At 36.1% G+C, this 22651-nt stretch overlaps 1 protein-coding gene across 1 annotated transcript in view; it reads right to left on the bottom strand.

Annotated features, from left to right (window-relative positions):
* Positions 1–22651, bottom strand: part of PPARA (peroxisome proliferator activated receptor alpha) — a 39624-nt gene that overhangs the window by 13998 nt on the left and 2975 nt on the right. The window contains exons 3-4 of the mRNA XM_074160292.1: positions 22382–22503; positions 1804–2048 (exon numbers count right to left, since the gene is read on the bottom strand). Of these exons, the coding sequence (XP_074016393.1) occupies positions 1804–2011 (208 nt within the window). The 5' untranslated portion in view covers positions 2012–2048; positions 22382–22503. The remainder of the gene's footprint in view (positions 1–1803; positions 2049–22381; positions 22504–22651) is intronic.

The following is a 22651-nucleotide window of genomic DNA, read 5'->3' on the forward strand; positions in this document are numbered from 1 at the left end:
GTACACTTAAAGTCCCTTTGACTTTTGAAGAGCTACTCCTAGTTTTAAATGCTGGTCTAAACCAAGGCCTAAAAAGCAGTTCGACAACTTCTCTTTCTAAAGAATTTTCTCAAAGTGAAAGCATGATCCCGCTGAACAGATACTACAAGGAAGGTAACACAAATGTCTGCTTCTAAGATAATCCAGCAATAGAAGCCTTGCTCAGATATTTTACCTTTTGATTATAATGAGAAAAACATTTCTGAATTGTTGTACAATGAAATAAATTCTCCAGATATTTTACTACTAAATGAACGTGTTACAGAACTAACACATTCCAACCACAATTATTTCAATGAATATTTCCACCTTATTTGAGGAAAATATTTTTTGAGGCCAGAATTTCTTTTATCTTCCATCTTGCAACTTGCACCACAAGACTTCAGCAAATTAATGGGTGTGTTATTTTAACAGAAAGATTAAGAAACACTCATGAATGTAGGTCAGCAAGTATTATGTTGGAAAAAACCTTGGCGTAGAACTCAGAGTCTGCATTGCCAGCACTGACAAGCCCACGGGCATCAGAGTCATCGAGAACAGCCTAAAACCCAGGATTTTTTTAAAGTGTGATTCCTATTTCTTTTTACTTGCCTTATGGAATTTGAGCCTTAAAAGTTTACATTTTCCATCTTCTCTAACAGCAAAACTAGAACTTTTTGCAATGAAAACTGGATAATCAAATTAGAAAGTGACAGTAGAAGCCGATGTAAGTTATTGTAGGGCTTGTACACACGTACAAATAATTAAAAAACCTCATGTCTCAGAAGGACTATGTTATAAACCCAGCACGTAATAACTTCTCTTGTACAAGGCAAGATCTGCAACCGAAAAGGACCCAAATCATACTTCTACAAACATTCCTCTGGGCAATAGTGCCAAGAAGCAGGTCTCCTCCATTCAAAATTCACACTACCCATTTCAACCATTTTAGCAGAGGCACACCTCAGTAGTATTAGGGCAGTTTTTGTAAGATAAAACTGTGATCACAGCCTGGGTATTGATTTAAAGTAAGACACCCCAAATCGAGACATAATGTAAAACAACCAGAAAGTTAATCATGAACTGCTTAAAATGGCTCTACTGCTAAAAGATTTGTAAAACCAGTTTCAAAAGGAATACTTTACTGACATTGTTGCAGTGTCCCACACCACTTCAATTATTTATATTTTGTTGTTTCAAACAAAGCCTCTTGCAAAGATCTTTTGACTAGAGACTATATAATGTATTAGCACTCTGAGACTGTTACTTTAACCAGGGTAGAAGTCATTAGCTGAACAATGCTACTGTTGAGAAGAGGGAGAAACCAGCATGTTCAAAACATCAGTACGTTGAAACATACTGGAGCTTTCAAGGGTTAGACTGTACATTCTGGCAAACATTTCACAATACTTTTGAAATATATGTGATTTCAAGAAACTTTAAAAGATGGGGAATTACTTTTAGTGCAATATTGTGACTTCCTAAATGACTACAATATATAGTAACTTCTTTGCTAGTATAGTGATTTTTAAAAGTTATTTTGAAAAATGTGTTGACACTAATAATAATTTAAAACAACAACTTTATGTTACAGCAATTTTTCAGTGACATTTGCCCAATAAATTAACTTCAGCCTTAAATGTTTTAAGACCATACTATAATCAGCATATATATTTCTAGTGTCACTTAGTCATAAAAAAAAAATTACTGCATTAAAAAGTTTTTAATTTCTATCACTATGTATTTCTAAAAGAAAGTTTTATGGTAAAATCAAAAGTATCTTACCTGTTATAACTGACCCATCAGATCCTGGACCATTTCCCAGTGACTGGAACTCTGTTAAACTTAAAGCTCCAGAGCTATCATCACCTAGAGACTGAGAGAGGTCTTGAATGTTCTCCATACCTTGCAGGAACTCTCCAGATAAAGGGCTGCCTATATCATCCTCCTCTAAGGGAGTGAGGGGATAAAGCTGGTTTTCGGTGTCCACCATTTTGATTAAATAGAGCAGTCACTCAAACTTCTTTACACTGGTGAAAGAATAATTTAAAAAAAAAATAAATAAACCCCTGTACTTAAAATATCAGAATATCTATTTTTTTAAATATTTGAATCAGTTACAGCACACTGAATACATGAGTTCTATTCCAATAGTGAAATATTATACAACATTCTGTTGCTCCAGAAGCTTTGTGCAACATGAATCATCAACAGGACAGATTAAAAAAAAAAATCCCCCAAATACTTCAGTATGAATTAAAGTTATGACAACATCAATCTGTAGATTGTTGTTTTCTCTCCTTTGCTGATGAAAGTTAAATATTGTGTTTCTATAGCAGGCACTATGCCCTTCCCACCAAAATTTATAGAAAAAGAACAAATACCAATATGCACACGTATTATGTTTGAGCAGTCTTTGCTCACCTTATCTAACAGCTTTAGATATGTTGATTTGGTCCTCTGTTCTCATCTCTTTTAGATTTGTTCGATAGGTCTTAAGACACTGCAGAGAACAAAATACTGTCTTATACTAATATCTTTGTAGAAGCGGGCCAAACTAATACTTTTTAGCCTACTTCGAGCGCTCCAGCGTATCCAATCCAATATATCTGTAATTCCTAGAGTTAGTTTTATTTCCTACAGTGACATAAGTTTTTAAAGTTGCCTTCAAAACTAGCCACCAGTGTCATCAACTTTGAGTAACAGCACAGATTTCTAAGAAAATGTCACAAATTTTAATTCTTCTATTAACTTGCCCGATAAGGAATTAATAATTGTACTGCAGAATTTTACTCCTGCTGCGTATATATACTTCTGCTAAAAGAAACTCATCTTTTACACCCAGTAGCTAACACTTGTGTTACACTCGGTATGCGTACAAACACATACTGCTGCAGTCTTGGCCATGCAATGAATATGCACGGGCATTTAGAGAAGCTCTGGCTGTTACTGTGGTTACGGCTCAAAGCTGGCCTTTGCAAAGAACACGTGTTCGCTGCAGGTTATTGTGAAGCTTGAAACTGCCAGTAACTGATTATACGGGGATATACAAATGCTGATTTTACAATAAAAGTGCTATGTTATGATAACAAAAAAAAAAAAATCTTCCTTGACGTTATCTAAAATTTCAAATACCAACTAGTTTGATTCCTATGACACCAAACATTTTCTATGAAGGAATCAATCCTTTTCTTTGATCATCTGTGACGGGTTCATTCTACGAAATTCAGGCATTTATCCTGGAGAAAAAGCGTATTTTTTTGGCTATGTAACTGACCAAAAGGGTGCAGTTAAAAGTAATACAAAGTGCTGACTACTTCTTTACAGACTAATGACAAAAGATGTGAAAAAACCCTTCAAAACGTTTTGAAGCAAGATATCTACAATCAACCCTTTCATCCCCAGGTTGATGGCAAAAGGCTGCCTTCAATTACATTTGCTTTACACGGTATTACACAGATGTAACTGGGGGCAGAATGACCTACTCTAAAGAAGACTAAAAGTTTTTAAATGTATTTATTTTTCAGGTGCACTTACCAGTGCACGCTGCTATTTCTGTCTGCTATTTCATGGAAAACCAATAGTGTGTATATATGACTCCCATAGTGTTTTCCAATGTGTTCACTAAATGACTATAAGGCAAACCAAACAATTTTAAAAAATAATCTGTATTTCATAAGGTTTTCTACTCCACAATTTGCATCCTTCCAGCTAATCGATGTTATTTTAAGTATACACATTAGACTTGTCAAAACTTTCCTTTGATTTTCAGAGTACTCAATTTTTTTAATTGTGATACCAAATGGCTGTAGAGGTACATTCTATGTGCCCATTATTCGTTTTTAGCAAAGTGAAAAGGCATAAAAATGGTAACTGCTCAGGTACAAGTGTAATCATAAACTCTGACAATTAGAACAAAACGTGTTATATATCTTTAGACAATTTATTACAGCTCTGTGCACCACTGTACCTGGTTTTTTTTTGTAAGAAAATACGTCGAGGGTAAAAAAAAGTTTACTTAAACAGTGTCTAGTTAGATAAGCTTTCCTGCAATTCATGAAAATAATACTATTATAGTGTTTAGTTTGTGGCACATTTTTTCTAATCCAAATAGCATTGTAAAGCCAAGATACAGATTTTTTCCCCAGTCTAATAGCTTACCATGTACCTGGAAGGACAGAACTAAAGGGGTAGCAGACACAAACACACAGTAAAATCCAGAGCTTCTACTCATTTTACTCAGTTCACACACATAACTGGACTTCTTTATGAAAGTAAACACTGAAGATTTCAGGATCTGTGCACCTTAACTGAGATGACAAAAGTTTTCAGAAGGTTCATTTTATTTTTACTAATAAAACTAAGCCAAATACAATATACAATTCTTAAGGCTGACGACTGAAATGAATCACAAATTATAAGAATCGGATCTCTAAATATCAAACCAAACGAGATAAAATTCCACTCTCCCTTGAGTAAGAAAAACCCCAGCTGCTGTCACTATTACTAACATGCCGCCTCATACTACAAGGACCCTTAGTAAAGACCTATTTGCCCAATTTCTTTGAAACAGGGTAGTATTAACTCAAAGAAGTAAAATACGTTCTATATCACATAGCATAGTAAATAAGAATATCTAGGAGATTATGAATGTGAATTTATCCACGATGGCTAACACCAGTTACAGAGAGATATGTTACTGGTGATTTTATTTGGATGTATCACATTGTTACTCTATCGCTATGCACAACTTGCCTGTATTTAAAAATAACGCTCAAATTAAGTTTTCCAGTTTGATATATTAAATACTCATTAGGACATTGTGCCAGACTGCCAGCACTCTAATAGAATATTTATAAGCAACACAAGAGTTTTCACGCGCATCTCAACTTCTTTCTGAAGGGATCAGTTGAGATGCTGGTGCAGCTTTTAAGAGCATCCAAGCAATACTGTTTGTGATGCCTAATTATTTTACAACGTAACAGAACATTATACTGGAACACTGAAACAAAATAACTTCTTTCACATAGAAGACTGAAGAGTAATTACTATCAGTTATAGTCCTTACAAAATTTCCATAATCTGAAACTATTTAGTAAAAAAAATTCCAATTGTCACTTCCTTTTAAAGCTCGACAGTTGTCCTGTCTTATAGAACAACCTTCATTTCTCTTATAAATCCTACCAGGTTGTAACCTGAAAATATATTGAGAAGTATCTACATTTGATACTGTAACATACCTGACCATAGTTACTGAAGGAAAATAATAATCAGAAATTTGATGAATGATAACTCTAAATAAAAAACTACTTCAAAATAAAGTAATTAGCCAAATGCTTTAGGAATGTGTGGTTGCACACCAAAGGAAAATGGCACAGATTATTGCAGATTATCTGACAAAGATTTTATTGCTAAACCACCTGCATTTATTCAAAGCAACACTTCCAATCTCCTGAAGACTCAAGATGGAGAGTAATTTTGCAGATGGCAGCGTGCATTTATAAAACGTTACATTCACAAAGGAAGAAAAAGAATCAACTGCAAACATTTCTGGTTAATATCATCTGTTATTCTCTGCCAGTAGTTTCAATCTTGGACATCTTCGTAAAATTTCTCTGTTGAGGCAGCATGAACCTGCTCAGTAACACCTGGAACTAACTGCTGTTTGCTGTTAGTTGTCCAACAGAGTCCAAAACATTACATTATGCACCTGATATCCCTGATGAAACTGGAAGATAACATACTCCAGTTGAGAAATGAGAAATCACTTTTATGTATTTTATTTGTTAAAATGAAGTTAAATTGCTATTCCTGTGACATGGCTATTTTGTAGTGAGGGAAAAGAGTAAAGAAACCTTGATCTAAGTTGGTTTTGTACTGATAGCCGGGAATAATAACAACTGTTCTTTGGCAATCCAAAGGACAGTACCAAATGTGGCTCCCTAAGGAGCCATCAACAAAAAAGGAAGTAAGGAACGGCAGAGCATATGATCAGCACTGCTCCTCCAGTGTGCTCTTCATGAAGTTCTCCCAGGCTAAAACAGTTGTTCACAGCCCAGAAACATTATATTCCTCTGCAGATATGTATCCTGGACTCAGGATAGCTGGCGAGGTTCCAAGAGGCACTAGGCTCCTTGTACCCAACATTACTCCAAGTTCCCTATTGAATCACATTCACCTCTCCAAGTATGACTTCTGCGTCCAACACAAGTATTTTTAAAAGATTAAGTGAACACTGAAGCCTACCTTGAAACAAAACAGGTATCATTTGACAGGAAAACAAAGGAAAGGCTTGATAGCTGAACTCTGAACATGGCAACAGCTCTTTCAGCAGCTCATCTGGTATTGCCTAAATTGCACCACGCTTTACCACATTTTCAGTAAAAATTTAAAATTCAGCAGTCTTTTTAAAAGCTGAACACATATAAGAACAACCTAACAGCTAGTGAAATATAAACGAATTGCTTATTGTTTTAACTATTAAACTGCATACCCTTTTGTACTTTCAAACACTACTAGTAAATTACAGCTGCTTAATCATTACGGCTCTTGTCAATGATTAACTAGCTGCCTTAGTAAGCATAGCCATTATATAACCATTTCTGAAGCCTGTCAAAATATACCAGTATTATCATTACTGAGAACGATATAATGAATATTGTTTCCATAAGCACAGAAAACTTTTAAGTTAATAATAAACTGCCTTCTGTCTTCTGTGTATTTTGTGCACGTTTACACATGTGTACGCTTTAATTGGCGGGTTCCACTTAATATGCATTGATCCTTGCTTTTTTGAAAATAAAGCTTCTAAAATAAAAAGGGTAATGAGTATGAAGCTCATTTAAATAGTATTCACAGACAGTACTTTGCTTTACAAAGGTGCTATACATGTTACAACAGTAGATGTGGTAGCTGCAGCGTGGTAATTCCACTCAAACATCTGTGTAAGTCAACATTTGTTCTTGACTTTAGAAAAATTCTATACCACAAAGACATTGGCAGAGGATTGTCTCAGTTTCCCATACAATATTTAATCTCCATATCCCCCTTTCCTACACCCACATACAAACACCCACAAAGTAAACCGAAAACAAGGGAGTATGAAATAGAAAAGTGAGAACACAATTTCATGAAATTAAGGTTTTAAGAATAAAGAGGTTTTACTGGTGCTCTCTCACAGCCTGTTATCTCTGAAATATGTCTATTTTCAGAAGTTCTCCTTTCCCACCATCACACTGCAAACACCCAATAAGTATAAACCTATAAACTTGAAACAGGTCTTACAGAAATCGCAGTCAGATTATCAAAGGAAAATACCTAATCATGCAGCGATCAGTTATTTGCTTCATTGTTGGAAAGGGATGATGTCAGACTAAACCCCTGGCCCTTCCACATTTAATACTTGCCACGCTAGAGATAATCACTGTAAGGAAACAGGTCTCTGAGATGCAAAGGTCTCTGAGAAGCAGTAACAAAGTCTGGATTAACTGCATAAACAAATTGATCGTGTAAAGGGCTTGCTTGCGAATACAAGGTTAAAGTTGAAACAATCATTACCTCTAGGTCATTTTGAGAATGCTGTGGCTAAACACAGCACCCTTAAAACTCATGGCTGCAGTAGATACTTTTAGAAAACTTAGGTGAATGGGAAGAGCCTGAAATATGTAAGCTACAGGATATTTCCAATATCCTAATTCAACAAATAAAACCAACTGAAAATAACAATAACTGAAAATAAAATTTGGCACCGAAAATATGAGCTCCAATCCCCTATCTGGGAACAGATGCATGTTTTCTTCTCTATCCAGTGATATTTGATTCAGTTTTCATACTTTGCAACCTTACATACTAGTAACATTTTATAATTTATGAAGTATTAAGAACCTAAGAGAATTTACTATGCATGCAGTCTTCATCAAGACTGCCAGTTGCATCCCCCCCCCCAAAAAAAAACCAGAAAAACTTTGTATTTTTTCCTTCTACAGTTATACTCCAAGACATCATATACAACTTACAAGCATCACAACTTACAAGCATCCTTGCCTTTAAAACGAATCAAAATACCCTAAATTTGAAAAATGCAAAGTTAAGTTCTTAAAAGTTATGTAATGAAAAATTCTATGCAACCTTGATTATGCTACCTTATTTTTTTTATGCACTATGGTAGAATGTACATACATGCTGCACAATGTTCTTCTTTTCCCAAATCATTGCCCTTATAAATGGGCAGTGCACTAACCAGAAGTGGAATTACACAGCTTGTAAGGCAACCTGGTCTATGTCAGTCTGCAGCAGGAAAGAAGCTGTTAATTTATTGGTTGATCAAAAAGGAAGAACATTCTTTCCCTAAGCAAAAAAGGGAGAAAAGACAATCCTCTTTTTTCTGATCCATAAGTACTTGCAGAACTGGAGGAACACTAGAGTTTCTTGAAGGAAGAATACAGGCAACAAAGGCTAGTGTACTGGCTTCAGAAAGTGAGGACCATGATGAGTTTTACTCTGAATTTAGAATTTCTCTAATTGCATCAGAAGCTACAGAGATAACACACTTCTAATCTCACATGGGAAGAGTTGATAAAGCTTTGAAACACTGCAAATATTTTGCTGATTGATATTAAAAGTGTTAAAAACAATATAAGAATATTTTGTTGTTTTATATTACTCAAACCCAAGCAGAACTTACTGAGCCAGGCAGCAGCATTTCTTTGGTCCCAGGATTTTCTGTCCTGTTGCATTTTAAAAGACATGATCCAAAAAGAGAGAGGAAAGGCAAGATTTTTTTACTGAAAATTAACAATTTTTATCAACTTTTCCATACAAGTAATTAGCCAACACCATAAGCAAGTACTTTTAAAGATGGGACTAAAACAGAGGAATTAACAGGCTGTACAAATAAATCAGCAATAAGAAGATGCACACAAGAGCAGTGCTGATTAATGACAGCTCGGGCGTGAACAGTAGCACATAAGCAACTGCCTATATACGTTACACTAAGCAGAAGTATTCTTCAACTAGGTGTACTCCACCAGACTGTCAGGAGCATATATAATTCTTCTATGTTGCAGCACCAGTCGAAGAAAATGTAATAAGAGATTTTAAAATTACGATTATTTTGTGGCCTATTCCGAATGGATGTTTTCCAGCTATATAGAAAGGTATAATGGTGCTGCCAGAAACTCTTGTATCATGCAATATCCATGATATTTGGGATGCAGGTTTGCCACTAGTTTAACAAAAGCCTCAGTTCTTTGGATGTCACTGTTTTGTTAGTTGTTCTGTTACTTTTACTTTGAAAAAATAAGGAAATTACTTAATAAAAGTATAAACTGGAACTTATAAGTCAGTGGTACAAATCCACACTTTTCCTGGTGCAAACCACTTTCAAAAGTAAGAACATATGTAAGGGGACACTAACATAAGCAACACCTGTCACACGGCAAGAAGAGTATTACCAACAGTAAAACGTAATATCAGCATACAACTTTTGTAGAGAAAACAAAGAAGGGCTGTCAAAGAGGAGGCAGCCATACTAAATATGAAAGATTCCTTACATAATATTCATGTGCAAAGCAGCCATAATGCAGAATCTGTATTAATAGACATTTAAGGCTCTAGGAACATCTGTTTAACATTTATGTCCCTCCCAGGCAAAAATCTAAAACCTCAATCTGTATGATTAGAAAAACACTCAGTTAAAGGCAAGACATACAAAGTCATCTTGGATTGCTAGACAAAATGCTACCATATCTCTGTATGAAAGAGAACTTTGAATTGCTTATAACTGCAGCATATACAAAGACACGGTTAAATATTTAGCATTTGCAGCAATATCACAACCTACACAGACCTAAAAACCCCAAATACTTATTGAAATGATTGCTTAACGCTGCTCAGCTACAAAAATTTGGGCAGACCCTACACAGAAGCAGACAGAAAAAGACAGCCAAAAAGCAACTAATCGGCCAAGGGGAGGAAGGGGAAGGAAAGCACAAACTGAAAAAATACAGAGAACAATGACATAATCACTAACAGTCACTATTCAACTACTTTGCAGTTACTGAGCCAGCTTCAATCTCTGTTGGCATCTCCCTGTAGCTTCTTTCCAAGATTTAGTGGCACAGGGTAGAAGCTACTTCATAGGTCCTGACTCTCTCAAGTGGAGTCTCATTGCCTAGAATATATTAAAGGAAGATAAAGGTCTCTGAACGGGGCCACTCATCCCCCTTTTAAATGCAACATCTCTGCTTTAAAACTATTCAACTGCTTTCTATACCTTCATGATTATATATTCACTGCTTCCTCCAATGTTTTTCTTTCAGTTATGTAACACACGCATTATACTCTAAATAGTTCTAAAAATTGGGGGGGGAAGTGTCAAGATTACTGCTTAAGAAGTAACTAATAACAAAACTATTCAGGAAGTAATTAAACTATTTATCCTAAATATCATGCCCTCTCGCTTTCACACAACAGATGCAATTACTAACGGAGAAAAAAATTACAAAGCAGAAATCAATTTTTAGCAAACAGACGTAAGAGGCGTATTCATCTCACCTAATGTCAAGCACCTCGCTTACATGTTTGGGTTGCATGGAAGTCAGTGGACTTTCCTAAGCCGTGATGGGTCTTTGAGGCCACGATTACAAATTAAAAAGCAGTACTTTTTGATCAGATCACTTCCCTGATCTAGTTCACTGCAAAGCCTTACAAATATTTACGCTGTCTCAAGGGAGGGAGCAGAAATAATTGGTTGGGGAGAGGGATACACGTGCTGCTGCACAGCCAACAAATACATGTGTATGTGCAGCCTGAAGCCTCTCTGAAGAATCCAATGACTGTATCAACAGGCTGGACCTGTAAAGCAGGCACGTGCATTGCCTGAAGTAAAGCAGCCATGCCTCTTAAGTCTCTGATGAGAGCTCAGAACTGCTCTACGGATCAGACAGCATCTCTATTAGATTAAGCAGTATCATCTTTTTACAGGGCCAGGGAACTGTCATATAGGCTCAGGAGATCATGCATAGTTATTCATTATCCTTCCAGCAGTAAAACTCCCTCAGAAATCCAGTAAATGGAAGATACAGGCATTTAGTCCGAGTTGAAACAACACTCTCCAATAAATAAAATAACAATTCCAGTGCTGGACACTCAAACTGAGAGTAGAATCTAGCTCAAAGAAAGACTTCAGCTGCTTGTAAAGAATAAAACCACATCCTAGCATCAAATGGTGTTCTAATGGGAATTTTTAAATTCAACAAACCCCTCCAGAACTTGGTAACTAGAAACTCAGTTGAGAGCACTTTACATTTACATACATGACTTTTACACTAACTTTATATTAGACCAGAAAACATATTTCACCAGATTTGACCCACAACATTAGACTAGCCAACCTCTAGCAGACAGAGCTCAACTTAAGATGTAAATATCACAGTTATAGGTTATCAGTACAATGAGACCTGAAGCCCATCTTTAAATTAGCCATTGCTAACCCCTTTAACAACAGGAGCCAGACTTGACTTCATCAGCAATGGGACATAAAGGTTTTGTAACCTTTGCCTTTAGGCTCCAGAGACAAGACCTACAGGTCTACCACCTCAATTTTACATCTATCTGAAGTCATGCTTGCTTTCTTCCACATATATGGATATCAGATGTGACACTACTGAAATTTGCAGCAAGGTCCTGCTGATCAAAGATAAATCTGTTTTTCCTACCTCGCTTCTGTAAAGAGTGGAGGTTGGGGTATTGCTTGGAATGACATCAAGCTCAAATAGATTCAAGTCTGCACAGAATACCAATATGACATTGAAATTTTTTTGTTTGCTTTTTTCTCCTCTAAACATGAGGTTTCATATCCAAAAAGGGAATACTTCGGTGGTTTCTGCAATCGGGAATAGGAAGACCTGCATTTCATTCCAGTGAAAGCTGAACTGAAGCTAAAGTCAGAAGTACCTGTGTGTCAAAGTAAAGTGTTCAAGAGTCTGTTTTAAATCTATGTCTGCTGAATCCTTTAAATTATCGTAAGAGTTCACTAGTCAGGACCTCAGTATCAGTCAATAGAAATATCAGTTAACATACTATATAATATTATATTAGGGTTATTGGTAACCTATAATGTTCTCCTTCACTTTCCTATTTTCCTCAAGAAGTGTCTTTGGTGGAGTCTTTGTTGTTTTTTTTGTTGTTGTTGTTGGTGGTGGTGGTTGGGTTGGGTTTTTTGAGGTTCTGGGTTTTGTTTGGTTTTTTAAACTACTTTATAATCCAGTCTGATGTCTAGATGATTCCTGACATAAGTCAAAGTCATAAGTGGAAAAATTTGTTTCAAAGTCTTTAGCCTTGCTTCAACTTTTATTGTCAAGATGCCTAGAAATCCTGAAAAACTGGCAATTTTCAATTTTTTTTCTTCCTCTATTTATTCTGTTTCTGTTTCCACTTTTATAATAAATAATGAGCTCTTACACATGGTTGAGAATTGATTACAAGCTTGATCTATAGAATAAGCATACTATTATTAACATGACCTAAAAAAAAAAAAATTAGCCTGGACAACAGTATGAGGGAAGTTTATTCAATTGCTTACATTAGGTATTAATGCATGTAAAGCAAATATTCAGATTGGAGTTAATAATATCCAGTATTTTTGAGGTATGACCAATGAAGCAAGTATATTTTATTAAAGAAAGATTCAAAAGAACAGGACTTTTTTTTCCTGCAAGAAAATAAGCCATGGCAACATATTAGTAGCCACTATGTTAGAAGGTACTCTGTGTTCTCTGATAGGTGCTCTCTTTCAAGTTCAAATACAGTTTCACAAGTACTACTGACAGCTACTCAGTTTCTAATAAAAATCCCACTTCACCGATACATACACATTTATGCTTGCAACACACTCTACCTTTTTCTTTTCCACTCTCCAAAGAATCTCCACGTTTTGCTCTTTATCCAATGGGTTTCAATGTCAGTATCTGTCACTTATCTTCCACTCAAACTATCCCATGCTTGAGCAAGACTCAAATGATTACACGCGTTAATCATAGCAGCCACAGAAATTTGTGCTTCAAATTTTTACAGATTCTAAATCATTCATGACAACATCTTGTAGGTGATGAAGCTAAAAGAATACAGTGTTTAGCGCACATGCTCCGTGTGTTTGATGAACACTTACATGTGAAGACCACAACAACCAAGAAACAAAGATTTGATGCATCATTTAAGAGGCTGTTTTCTTTATATGTACATTAAAAGCTAGGATTTGATTTATGATTGATATTTGAACCAATGCAAGGTCACATTCGGACAAACACGACATTTATGTATTTGCTACTTGATCCAAGGTCACGTTCACACAAATGTGTCATCTGAGTATTTGCTATATTTTTATTACTCCGTAAATGAACTCAAAGCTCTCTAACTTTCCCCATGTGTCCCAAACCTCCTTACCCATTTATTTGGAAGTCATCTGTTTTTTCTAAGTTTTGCAATACTGTACAAATGTCTGACAAGCTAATTATATAAGCTAAGATCTTGGATTGATTAATGGTTAGGGATAACTCGACCTCAGAAATCAGTGCTCAGATTAAGGCTAAATCTGGTTGCATGGTATGCCCAGAATTAAGAGAATTTTTTAAAAAAAGAACAAACCAAATATCCCACAAAATCTATATTTTATGAACTGCATGCACATATTAGATGTCCTAAACCATTATCCATTTTTTAATAAAAATATTATATAAAAATAAGTTTGAGTGGTGAAGTCAAAGTTGATTCCAACATGTACAGCACTTACAAGCAGCCTACGCATCTGTCCTAACATGCTGCTCACTGGAAACTAGATCCTTAAGACTAAGTTGGAATGTTGCAATTGTTTCCTTACACATGTGACTACGGCATCTCAGATTATGCAAAGTGGCTTCTCAACAATTTTCTAACCATACCCTGATATCTACAGAGACTTCATTTGTTGAAGGATAAAGATATCTGAGGGTAAAAGGCAAATACAAATTGCATTTTAGTGTGGTGACTAAATGATTATCTCCAATATAATCAATTTTTGAAGTAAATAAAAAGTCAGTCCCTTGCTAAGTCTCCTGCAGAGTACATTTTGACTACATATGGTAAAAATAAACTTCAGAGAGCAACAAATTAAAGACATCTGTGCAACTAAAATTGTCAATTAAAATTATAATCTAATACATACAGAGGCAGTGCCAAGCAAAATTTTTGGCCATTTTCCATTAAACATATTGACTGTGCTATTACATAAACCTCTGCAACTCAGAAGTTTTACTTGCTCACGTGCTTGATTAAAAAAAAAACCAAAACACAACAAAAACCCCCACAACATACACGACTGTTCTATCCAGAAAGACATCATAACTTTTACAAGCAAAGCTGTCTAGTAACTCTAACAAACGTGAAATTTTAGACATACTATGTTTATAAAAACAAATAAAAATCAATTGCCACTAACAGAGTCAAAGACTTTGACGTGCTTTCTAAAACTTTGCTAATATTTCACCAATCTTTGGAGTTCGTGTATATGCATGGATACCTTAAAATGTGTCTTTATTAACTAGGATATAAGAATCACTTTTGTTTTATATCAGCAGACCTTTATGTGTGATAGCAATTGGTATATATTGTCGATAATTCCTTATTGGCAGGACTGGTAATGACATACTCTTGAGAACTTTGAATCCCTGCTGTGTTATAAGTAGAAATATCTGCCTTAAGCTTAAATTATATTAAAATGAAGGTTAAGAAATAATTAACAAATCTTTTGTTCTGTGAGCATATTTACTATTCCCGTATGATTTCAACCTTGCTTACTCTTTGACAGAAGAGCAAAGGAACATTCCTATGACAAATACTTCTACTGAATACAACCGAACTCAAGGCCATGTATTATATATATATATATAATAATAATAATATATTATTATTCTGCCACATAATCTAATATTTTACAGATATCCAGTAGTTTTGAGTTTATTGACTAGTAACGAAGTATTTGAAGTTGTTGTTTAAACTCACAGGATTATATATAAGATAGAAACCCGAGAGCATTAACTTGTGACAGTAAAAATTTTCGTACCATCATCACCCCACATTGTCCTATCCTGTCTCCCTGCTCTTTTCCCTTCTCACTGCACTTACAGTTCCCCCTCCCCACACAGCGTCCCTGAACTACTGACTATGCAAACAGTAAACATGCTGTAGCTGGTTCAGAGCTACGTGTTGCAACTGGCTCCTGTGCTGATTGGCAATTGACAGGCCAAACAGAACAGATAATTGTTGAATTCATATTGCATCATTTCCTCTGTAGGGTCAATAAGGTGTTTTCCTTTCTTCTTTCCAGTTACCAACTTTCATAAAAATTACAGAACTTTAATGCCTTTGCAACCAACTAGCCAAATTTGACAAGCCTTGCAGGTTCAAAGTTATTGGGTGGAGGGAGAGGACAGCAGACCATACTGCATATATCTGACTTTCTTGGGTAACTAGACTAAGACAGATGAGAAAACAATCCTGAAAACGGTTTTCAGTGTAACTGTTTTGGAGTATAACTTCCACAATAGATCTGGACTTTTGCTCCCTTTTTTTTTGGTTGTTGTTTTTTTCAGTTTGCTTTCAGTATTTGTCTTATATTTACTTTGTAGAACACACAAACAGTACAATGGGTACATGAAGTTATGTCAGTATTTGGAGCATTCTACAATTTTCCAGGGTCCCTCTCTTTGACTCCTAATCGCATACTTTATTATGGAAAAGATAATTGGCTGTCCTTGAAATAGTGGTTAAATATTCACTTTGGCTGAGGATTTCTGACCTGTGGGCAAAAATACTAGTTCTTACAGACATCTTAATGGAAACATTCTTCCCAAATAAAGAGCTATTGTTTTGGAACAATACTTTTTATCTAAAAAGAGAGAAAGGAAAAAAAAATAATAAAAAGATATCTTAAATTACGTAATGCAAAAAGTTGAAAGATGGTTTGGACTTTTTAGCATACCGAGCATACCGATTTAAGATTGCTAAAAGCTTCACTTGAATCTTCAACCTGCCCTTCAATCACAACCTGGGCCTTGCAATCCCCCTTTTTTAGAACATGTAGTCAGGAACAATTTCTCTACCTGCAAAACTCCCAGATTTTGCCACCCCAGTCTCATCACACAGGTCTGCTCAGAACAATCAAAATTAAAAAAATAATAATAATAATAAAATACAACTTTGCATCTGTATCTGTTACTACAATAACTCTCCTATTATGACCAGCATTCCTTTAAAAGGAACATGAAGCCTCTTAGCTTTCTCTTTTTATATACAGCTTAAACTTCCACATCTAAGCTCAGTCTCCTTCTTGTTTTGGCTTGGGACAAAAGTCCAGTTATTTTGGCATCTGATGCTGCAATTTTTGCTTCAAAGACCATCAATAACAACAAATATCTTTCTGCCTCAAGTATACCTCCTTTTCAGTCTCCAGCACCCTCCCCATCCCCAAATCTCAGGTTTCAGTTTCGGCTTTACCCTGGCACACTCAGCTTCAATACTCTTTCAGCGGTCTCACTCCTCTCTTTCATAAGCCACGTCAACCCATCCTCAAATCACCTCCTTCATCCCCTCGGGTCCTCTAGTCTTCTATCTCCGCCCCTCTAGTATCTGCACAGCTGCACTCTTCTCACCATCTGCAAACCCGTGCATGATTCATCACCAAACATAACAGACCATGATTATTCACTATTTGAAAAGCTACAGTGGAATTTACATCTGTTTCTGGAAGAGATTCAAGAAGCCTGAATTCGCCTTCTTAGCAGGGAACACCACCACTGTGTATTTTCGGTGCTTTTATTTCACTGATAAACTTTATTTCCTTGCCCAGACATAATAACATGACATATTTGATAACTTAAATTCAGCTTAACAGAAGGATTTATATCCTATAAAAAGAGAATTACCCTCAGACATGATATTGCAGATTTAGGCCCCTTCCGCTTGCAAATGTCTTTGTGAAAATTAATTGAATAATCCCAATGGGCTAGCTTTCATACTCTTCTACCAGCAGACAGAATCTAATGTCTTCTATAAACAGCACCTGGAGTTGTGTAGTTTACTTATTCTTCAGCGTACTACAGTTTTACTCATTCCTTCAAAGTATTTTTACCAGCTCTTGTTGCTCAGCTATTACATTTAAATAAATAAATAAAAACTGCTAAAAATAAACCAACTTTGATTTAATAGCATGCCACAACTCAGTGTACCCAGAGTGGAATGCGAAACAAAATTCTTTCACTTTTTGTTGTTGGTGGGTTTTTTTGTTAAGAAAAAGGCCTTCAGTTTTGTTCTGGTAATTTAAAAATTCTTAGCTTAAAAAGTCTTTCTTTGTGATAAATGTATCACACAAACAAAATTTACATTGAATTAGCATTGCTGACAGGAGTCTTGGCAACAGGTATGAATGCAATGAATCTACATTTTTTGGCAAACAGACATCAAGTACTTGTACTTCCAAGCTACTGACACGTCAGATAGAGGATATACTTGGGACACATGACTTCACAGTTCTAAATCAGGTCACTCGCTACAGTATAGAGATCACAAGCCTCACACTCCCGCAGAATCAAAAAACGTCAAAATGCAACCAGTTATTTTCCTGACATCTAAGCTCGCTGTTCATCCTTCATATGACACGAAGGGTGTCTACTTACCAGGTTAACAGCCCTATATTAACTAGAGTATCGCCATTGTTGCCTGCTTGCCACCCCACTTCTCCTCCCCATTTCTTTTAACTAAGGAAGCACCTGAAAGGTGGAAGAAAAACAACAGTCCAATGGAACAGCCAGGATAAGAAAACCTGTCTAAGAAGTCATATATGCACCTTCATATACCAGTTTTAGAATCATAGAATCATAGAATGGTTAGAGTTGGGAGGGACCTTCAAGATCATTGAGTTCCAACCCCCCTGCCATGGGCAGGTACACCTCCACTAGAGCAGGTTGCTCAAAGCCCCATCCAGCCTGGCCTTCAACACTTCCAGGGATGGGGCATCCACAACTTCCAGTGCTTCACCACCCTTACAGAAAAGAATTTCTTCCTAATATTTCATCTAAATCTCCCCTCTTCCAATTTAAAACCATTACCCCTTGTCCTGTCACTACACTTCCTGACAAAGAGTCCCTCTCCGGCTCTCCTGTAGGCTCCCTAATTTTTTTAATTCACTTCATAATGCATTTTAGCTGTCTGAATCAGACTTTCAAAAAGCATTTATAGGGACACAGAACTCACAGCCCTCTGCAGAGCCAAGTGAAGTTGTTGCAAAATAAAGTTCTGGTAAGGGTACAGTTAGACAAGCCAGCTTAAGTAATGTAATAGCTCCCCAACATCAAAAGGATATCCCTTCCATAGCTCCCTGACATTGTCAGCCCTGCACCTTCTCTCTCCCTTCTTCATTTCCAGCCACGCAACTCCATCCCGCCTATGCTGGCTCTCGCACTTGTCTGACCTCTCTGGCCGCATCTATAATAGTAAATAAAACAGGGCCAGAGCACAGGCTTGAGCCACGCTGTTAGCATCCTCTCTGACACCATTTTGGCCCATACCAACTTGGCACTCTCTCAGACAAATGTGCAGGCATGGTTAAGGGGACAGCAAACGCAGAGCAGCAGACTGCTCTCCGCTGGTAGTTTGGATGCAACCGTGCTGTTTCAGGAGGAAGACTGTTAGGTGTGTGCAATCTTGCCACTTTGTGCTGAGCCCAGAGAACAGTCCCTGGCATATTTTATTCCCTAGCCTAGACATAGCCTCAGAGAAACAACTTGGCTAATTAAGCTGGTAGAAACCTAACACTGGATAAACATAGCTAGAGATAGCTGAACAGACTCACTAAGGGGCAGGAAAAAAGGAAAGCTAGAAACACAAGGGATGGCAGCAAAGGAAAAGAAGCATGAAGAGGGAGCCTGACTGATCTTTAACACCAGTTGCTAGATCAGATCAGGCCATGCTGTGCAACCACACCTCTTGCTGTAAGCCTGGTATTTGCAGGGCTACCAGGAACAACATAGAGATGGCACATCCTAGTCTTTTTTTCTTCATACTTATGTGTTCATTCATATATATATATATATACACACACATATACACACAGACACCCCCCACATAGAAGACAATAAAATGAATGATAGCTGCAAACTGAACAGATTCTGAAAGGATATATTCTATAATCTCTATATTCTGAAAGGATATACTCTATATTCTCTATATTCTGAAAGGATAATCACTATTACATTTCCACAGGATTCATAATCTTGAGAAAATGCCACTCCTTGTAAATTTGGTTACAATTATGGTAGCTCAGTATGCTGAAAATCAGATGCCCAAACCATACGTTTAAGTTGAAAATTTGGCAGCTGTTTGAAAATATTGGCCTATTTATGTACAGTTAAATCTCTATGGAAGCACAGTACACAAAACGTACAGCTGCTTCTTTTTTCAGAAGCAGTATCCTGTCCTGCTTGTCTCTTAGTTACATGTATACTAAAGCTGCTACCTGCTTTGCTTCTAAACAGACTGACCTGCATAAATGCACACAGTAGCCTTGTGTCCTGAAGTGGACAAGAACAAATAAATTATATATATTTTATATATATAAAAAATTCATTTCAGAGATAAAAAAACAATTCAAATTTCTTATGTGCTCTTGTCTGTGGGCAGCTATGTGGAATATGAATAAACACATTAGACCATTTTTAAATTTCACATATATACAGCATAACAATGTGAGTCTACCTTACGCTCACAGAGCAAAATTTCCAACAATCAACTGGTCAGAAACAACCACCACAGAACATTCTTCCTGCTTACAAAGCTCTCTAACAGTGAAGCTGCATCCATACAGCATCTTACACTGACAAAAAAAACACTCAAAACCCCCTCCCAATGCAGCACACTTACTCCAAACTGAATGTTTACCTACAGACTAAGAAAAAAAGATTTGAAAAAATACACCTAAGCATTTTCAACTTTGCTGAGTAAACTTCAGTGTCCAATATTCTGTGCATACCTGCACTGGCTAGTTTTGAAAATTATTCTTAGCACTCCTAACCTTCATAGAGAATCTAGTTCTAGCCTCCATTAGAAACAATTTTAATGCTAGCAATGCAAAGTTATTGTAATCTTCCCCTGAAAATTGCAAACAAGCCAACAATATTCACTACGACCTGCAGGCAATTAATTTTATGTTATTTTAACATCAGAGTGGGTGAACTCATCGACCGTTGTAATGGTGCATTCATCAGTCCTATTGTAAAGAATGCCATCAAGCACTGCCTGCTAATAAATCCAGGAGACTCCAAACCAGTCTCTTGACACAACACCCACCTTCTACCTCTTCCTCACCCCCAAATCCAAATGCTTCTGCATTATATTTTTCAGCCTTCCTTCTCCAGGGAACGTTTTCCATACATGTTGAATAAAGATGTGAGAAGGTTTAGTTCTGTTTACTATGACTCCAATTCCATGTACTTTATAACATTCTTGCTGGAGCAGAAACACTAACAGAAGGCTAGGAAATGTCAAAAGTAATTCAAGTCTTCACTTTCAAATAGATTTTGCAAATAGAAGTTCTTACCATCTGAACATTCACATTCTGGTTTAAATTCAGTGTTTTCTTCTGTGAATTGTTACAGCAATCATTTCCAGTAAAGACTTACTTAAAACAAAACAAAACAGCAGCACTCTTATTTGTGTAAAAAAAAATGAACGGCAATACAAGCCTATATGCACATAATAGAACTTACTCAGACTGTGCTGGATGCATGGATACACACCACAAGACAGTAAGCCCTGCCTCCAGACCTTAATCATAGGCTGTAGAATAGTTTCAAGTGATCCATGTTTTTGTTAAATCTAAATAACATTAGGAAAGATCGTGGTATCGTTTTTCCATGCAAAATACATCAAACTCTAAACTACTCACAACAATAAATGCTAGCAGCTCCAGTATATTATACACTCATAGATGAATAAGAAGTTACTCAACCAGCAGTTAATTTGCACATCAAACAGCAGCTCTGGTTTTCTTCTACATAGTTATCAACAAACTGAAATTGGACTTACGCGATACAAAAACATGAAATACAAAAATATTGGACCAACTCACTTCCACATGTATTTCAGCTACCTGCTGGAATCAAACGCCAAAGAATCTTACAACTTCAGTAGGTGCTAAATACTCTGAGTTCCCCAAGGCAGACAAACTTATGAACAAGTTTCTCTTGCTATTTGGAAAGATTAAGTCAATAATCTCTTAGTTTATAAGTTTTTTTAAAAAACCATGATAGTATATCAGCATTTCTAGATAGGGATATGTAACTTGCCAAATGCTTGCAAATCTATCTCATACTGTTAGTGTTTCCACAGGCATGACACAACATGAACTTAAAAAAAATAAATTTAAATTAATATTGTACCACAGAACAAACTATGCCTGTTTGGTAGTTCTCATCTTTCAACCTCCAAAGCAAAAAAAAAACCAGAACATTTCTACAGCTTATGCTTACAGCATTTTAAAAGACAACAAACAACCACACAAACCAGTCATGTAACAACTCAAGCCTCAATCAGGATAATAATACCAATGAATTGTATATGAAATTTTAGAATGTGTATTAATCTGTGCACGAGAAGTCCCTCACTGGACACAGAAATTATACTTCCTAGATACTTAAGAGACACATGCAACGCACTTATAAATAAATATTGTTTCATAAGCAGAAACTATGATAACTGGTATGAGGAAGTGGAATCAGATTTGGCAACATCTCAATGCCACATGCAATCTGGTCACACAACAATCTGCTCATATCAATTTAATGTTTTTAAAACATGCCAAATATCACACTCACTAAGACTGAGAGATTTTAGTTTTATTTTGAGGATAGCAATAATTTAGAGCCTAACCTTATCAGATAAGTACTTTTTCATTCAGTGAATATTCAGCATTCTATTTCATTAAATGTTGTTCAACGTCTGATTTTACAGACCTGGTCCTGTAAAATGCTAAGCACTCTGCTTCTAAAATATTAAGAATTCAGAATTCTACTGGGTAGCATCTTCATTCAACTTTTGCATAGAAGTCTAACACAGCAACAGATACTGGAACATAAGGAAATGTTACTTTGTTCTCCTGAGCATGCTACTACTTTCCATTTATCAACTATTTGTTTGCACTACTTGCTCAGATTTCTTTTCTTGTCAGTTGACTATACATTAGTCACTCTTTACAAAAATTCTACCTCAAATGTTTTTCATTCTCTAGTTGTCTAAAGCAATACCAAGATAGCTTCCAGTCCACATACGTACTCACCACTTTATAAAGCATCTTGCAAGGTTGAAACAGAAGGCTTTTTCCAGAATGTTACCTTCCCATTTCATGTGCGCATCGGTGATAACAAGTGGCTCTTCACGAATACAATGTTGTTGACATTCCTTCTTAAAAAAAAAAAAAAAAGTCAACAAAATTTCCCCAGCTTACTATTCTAATTTTATATTGATATAATCTAATATAATGCTTTTTAGTATTTCTTTATCCTTCTTCAGAAAAAAAGTCATTCACTTGGGCTAAAATTATTTTTTA

Source organism: Numenius arquata, chromosome 1 (assembly GCF_964106895.1).
Source record: "Numenius arquata chromosome 1, bNumArq3.hap1.1, whole genome shotgun sequence".
Classification (NCBI taxonomy): Eukaryota; Metazoa; Chordata; class Aves; order Charadriiformes; family Scolopacidae; genus Numenius; species Numenius arquata.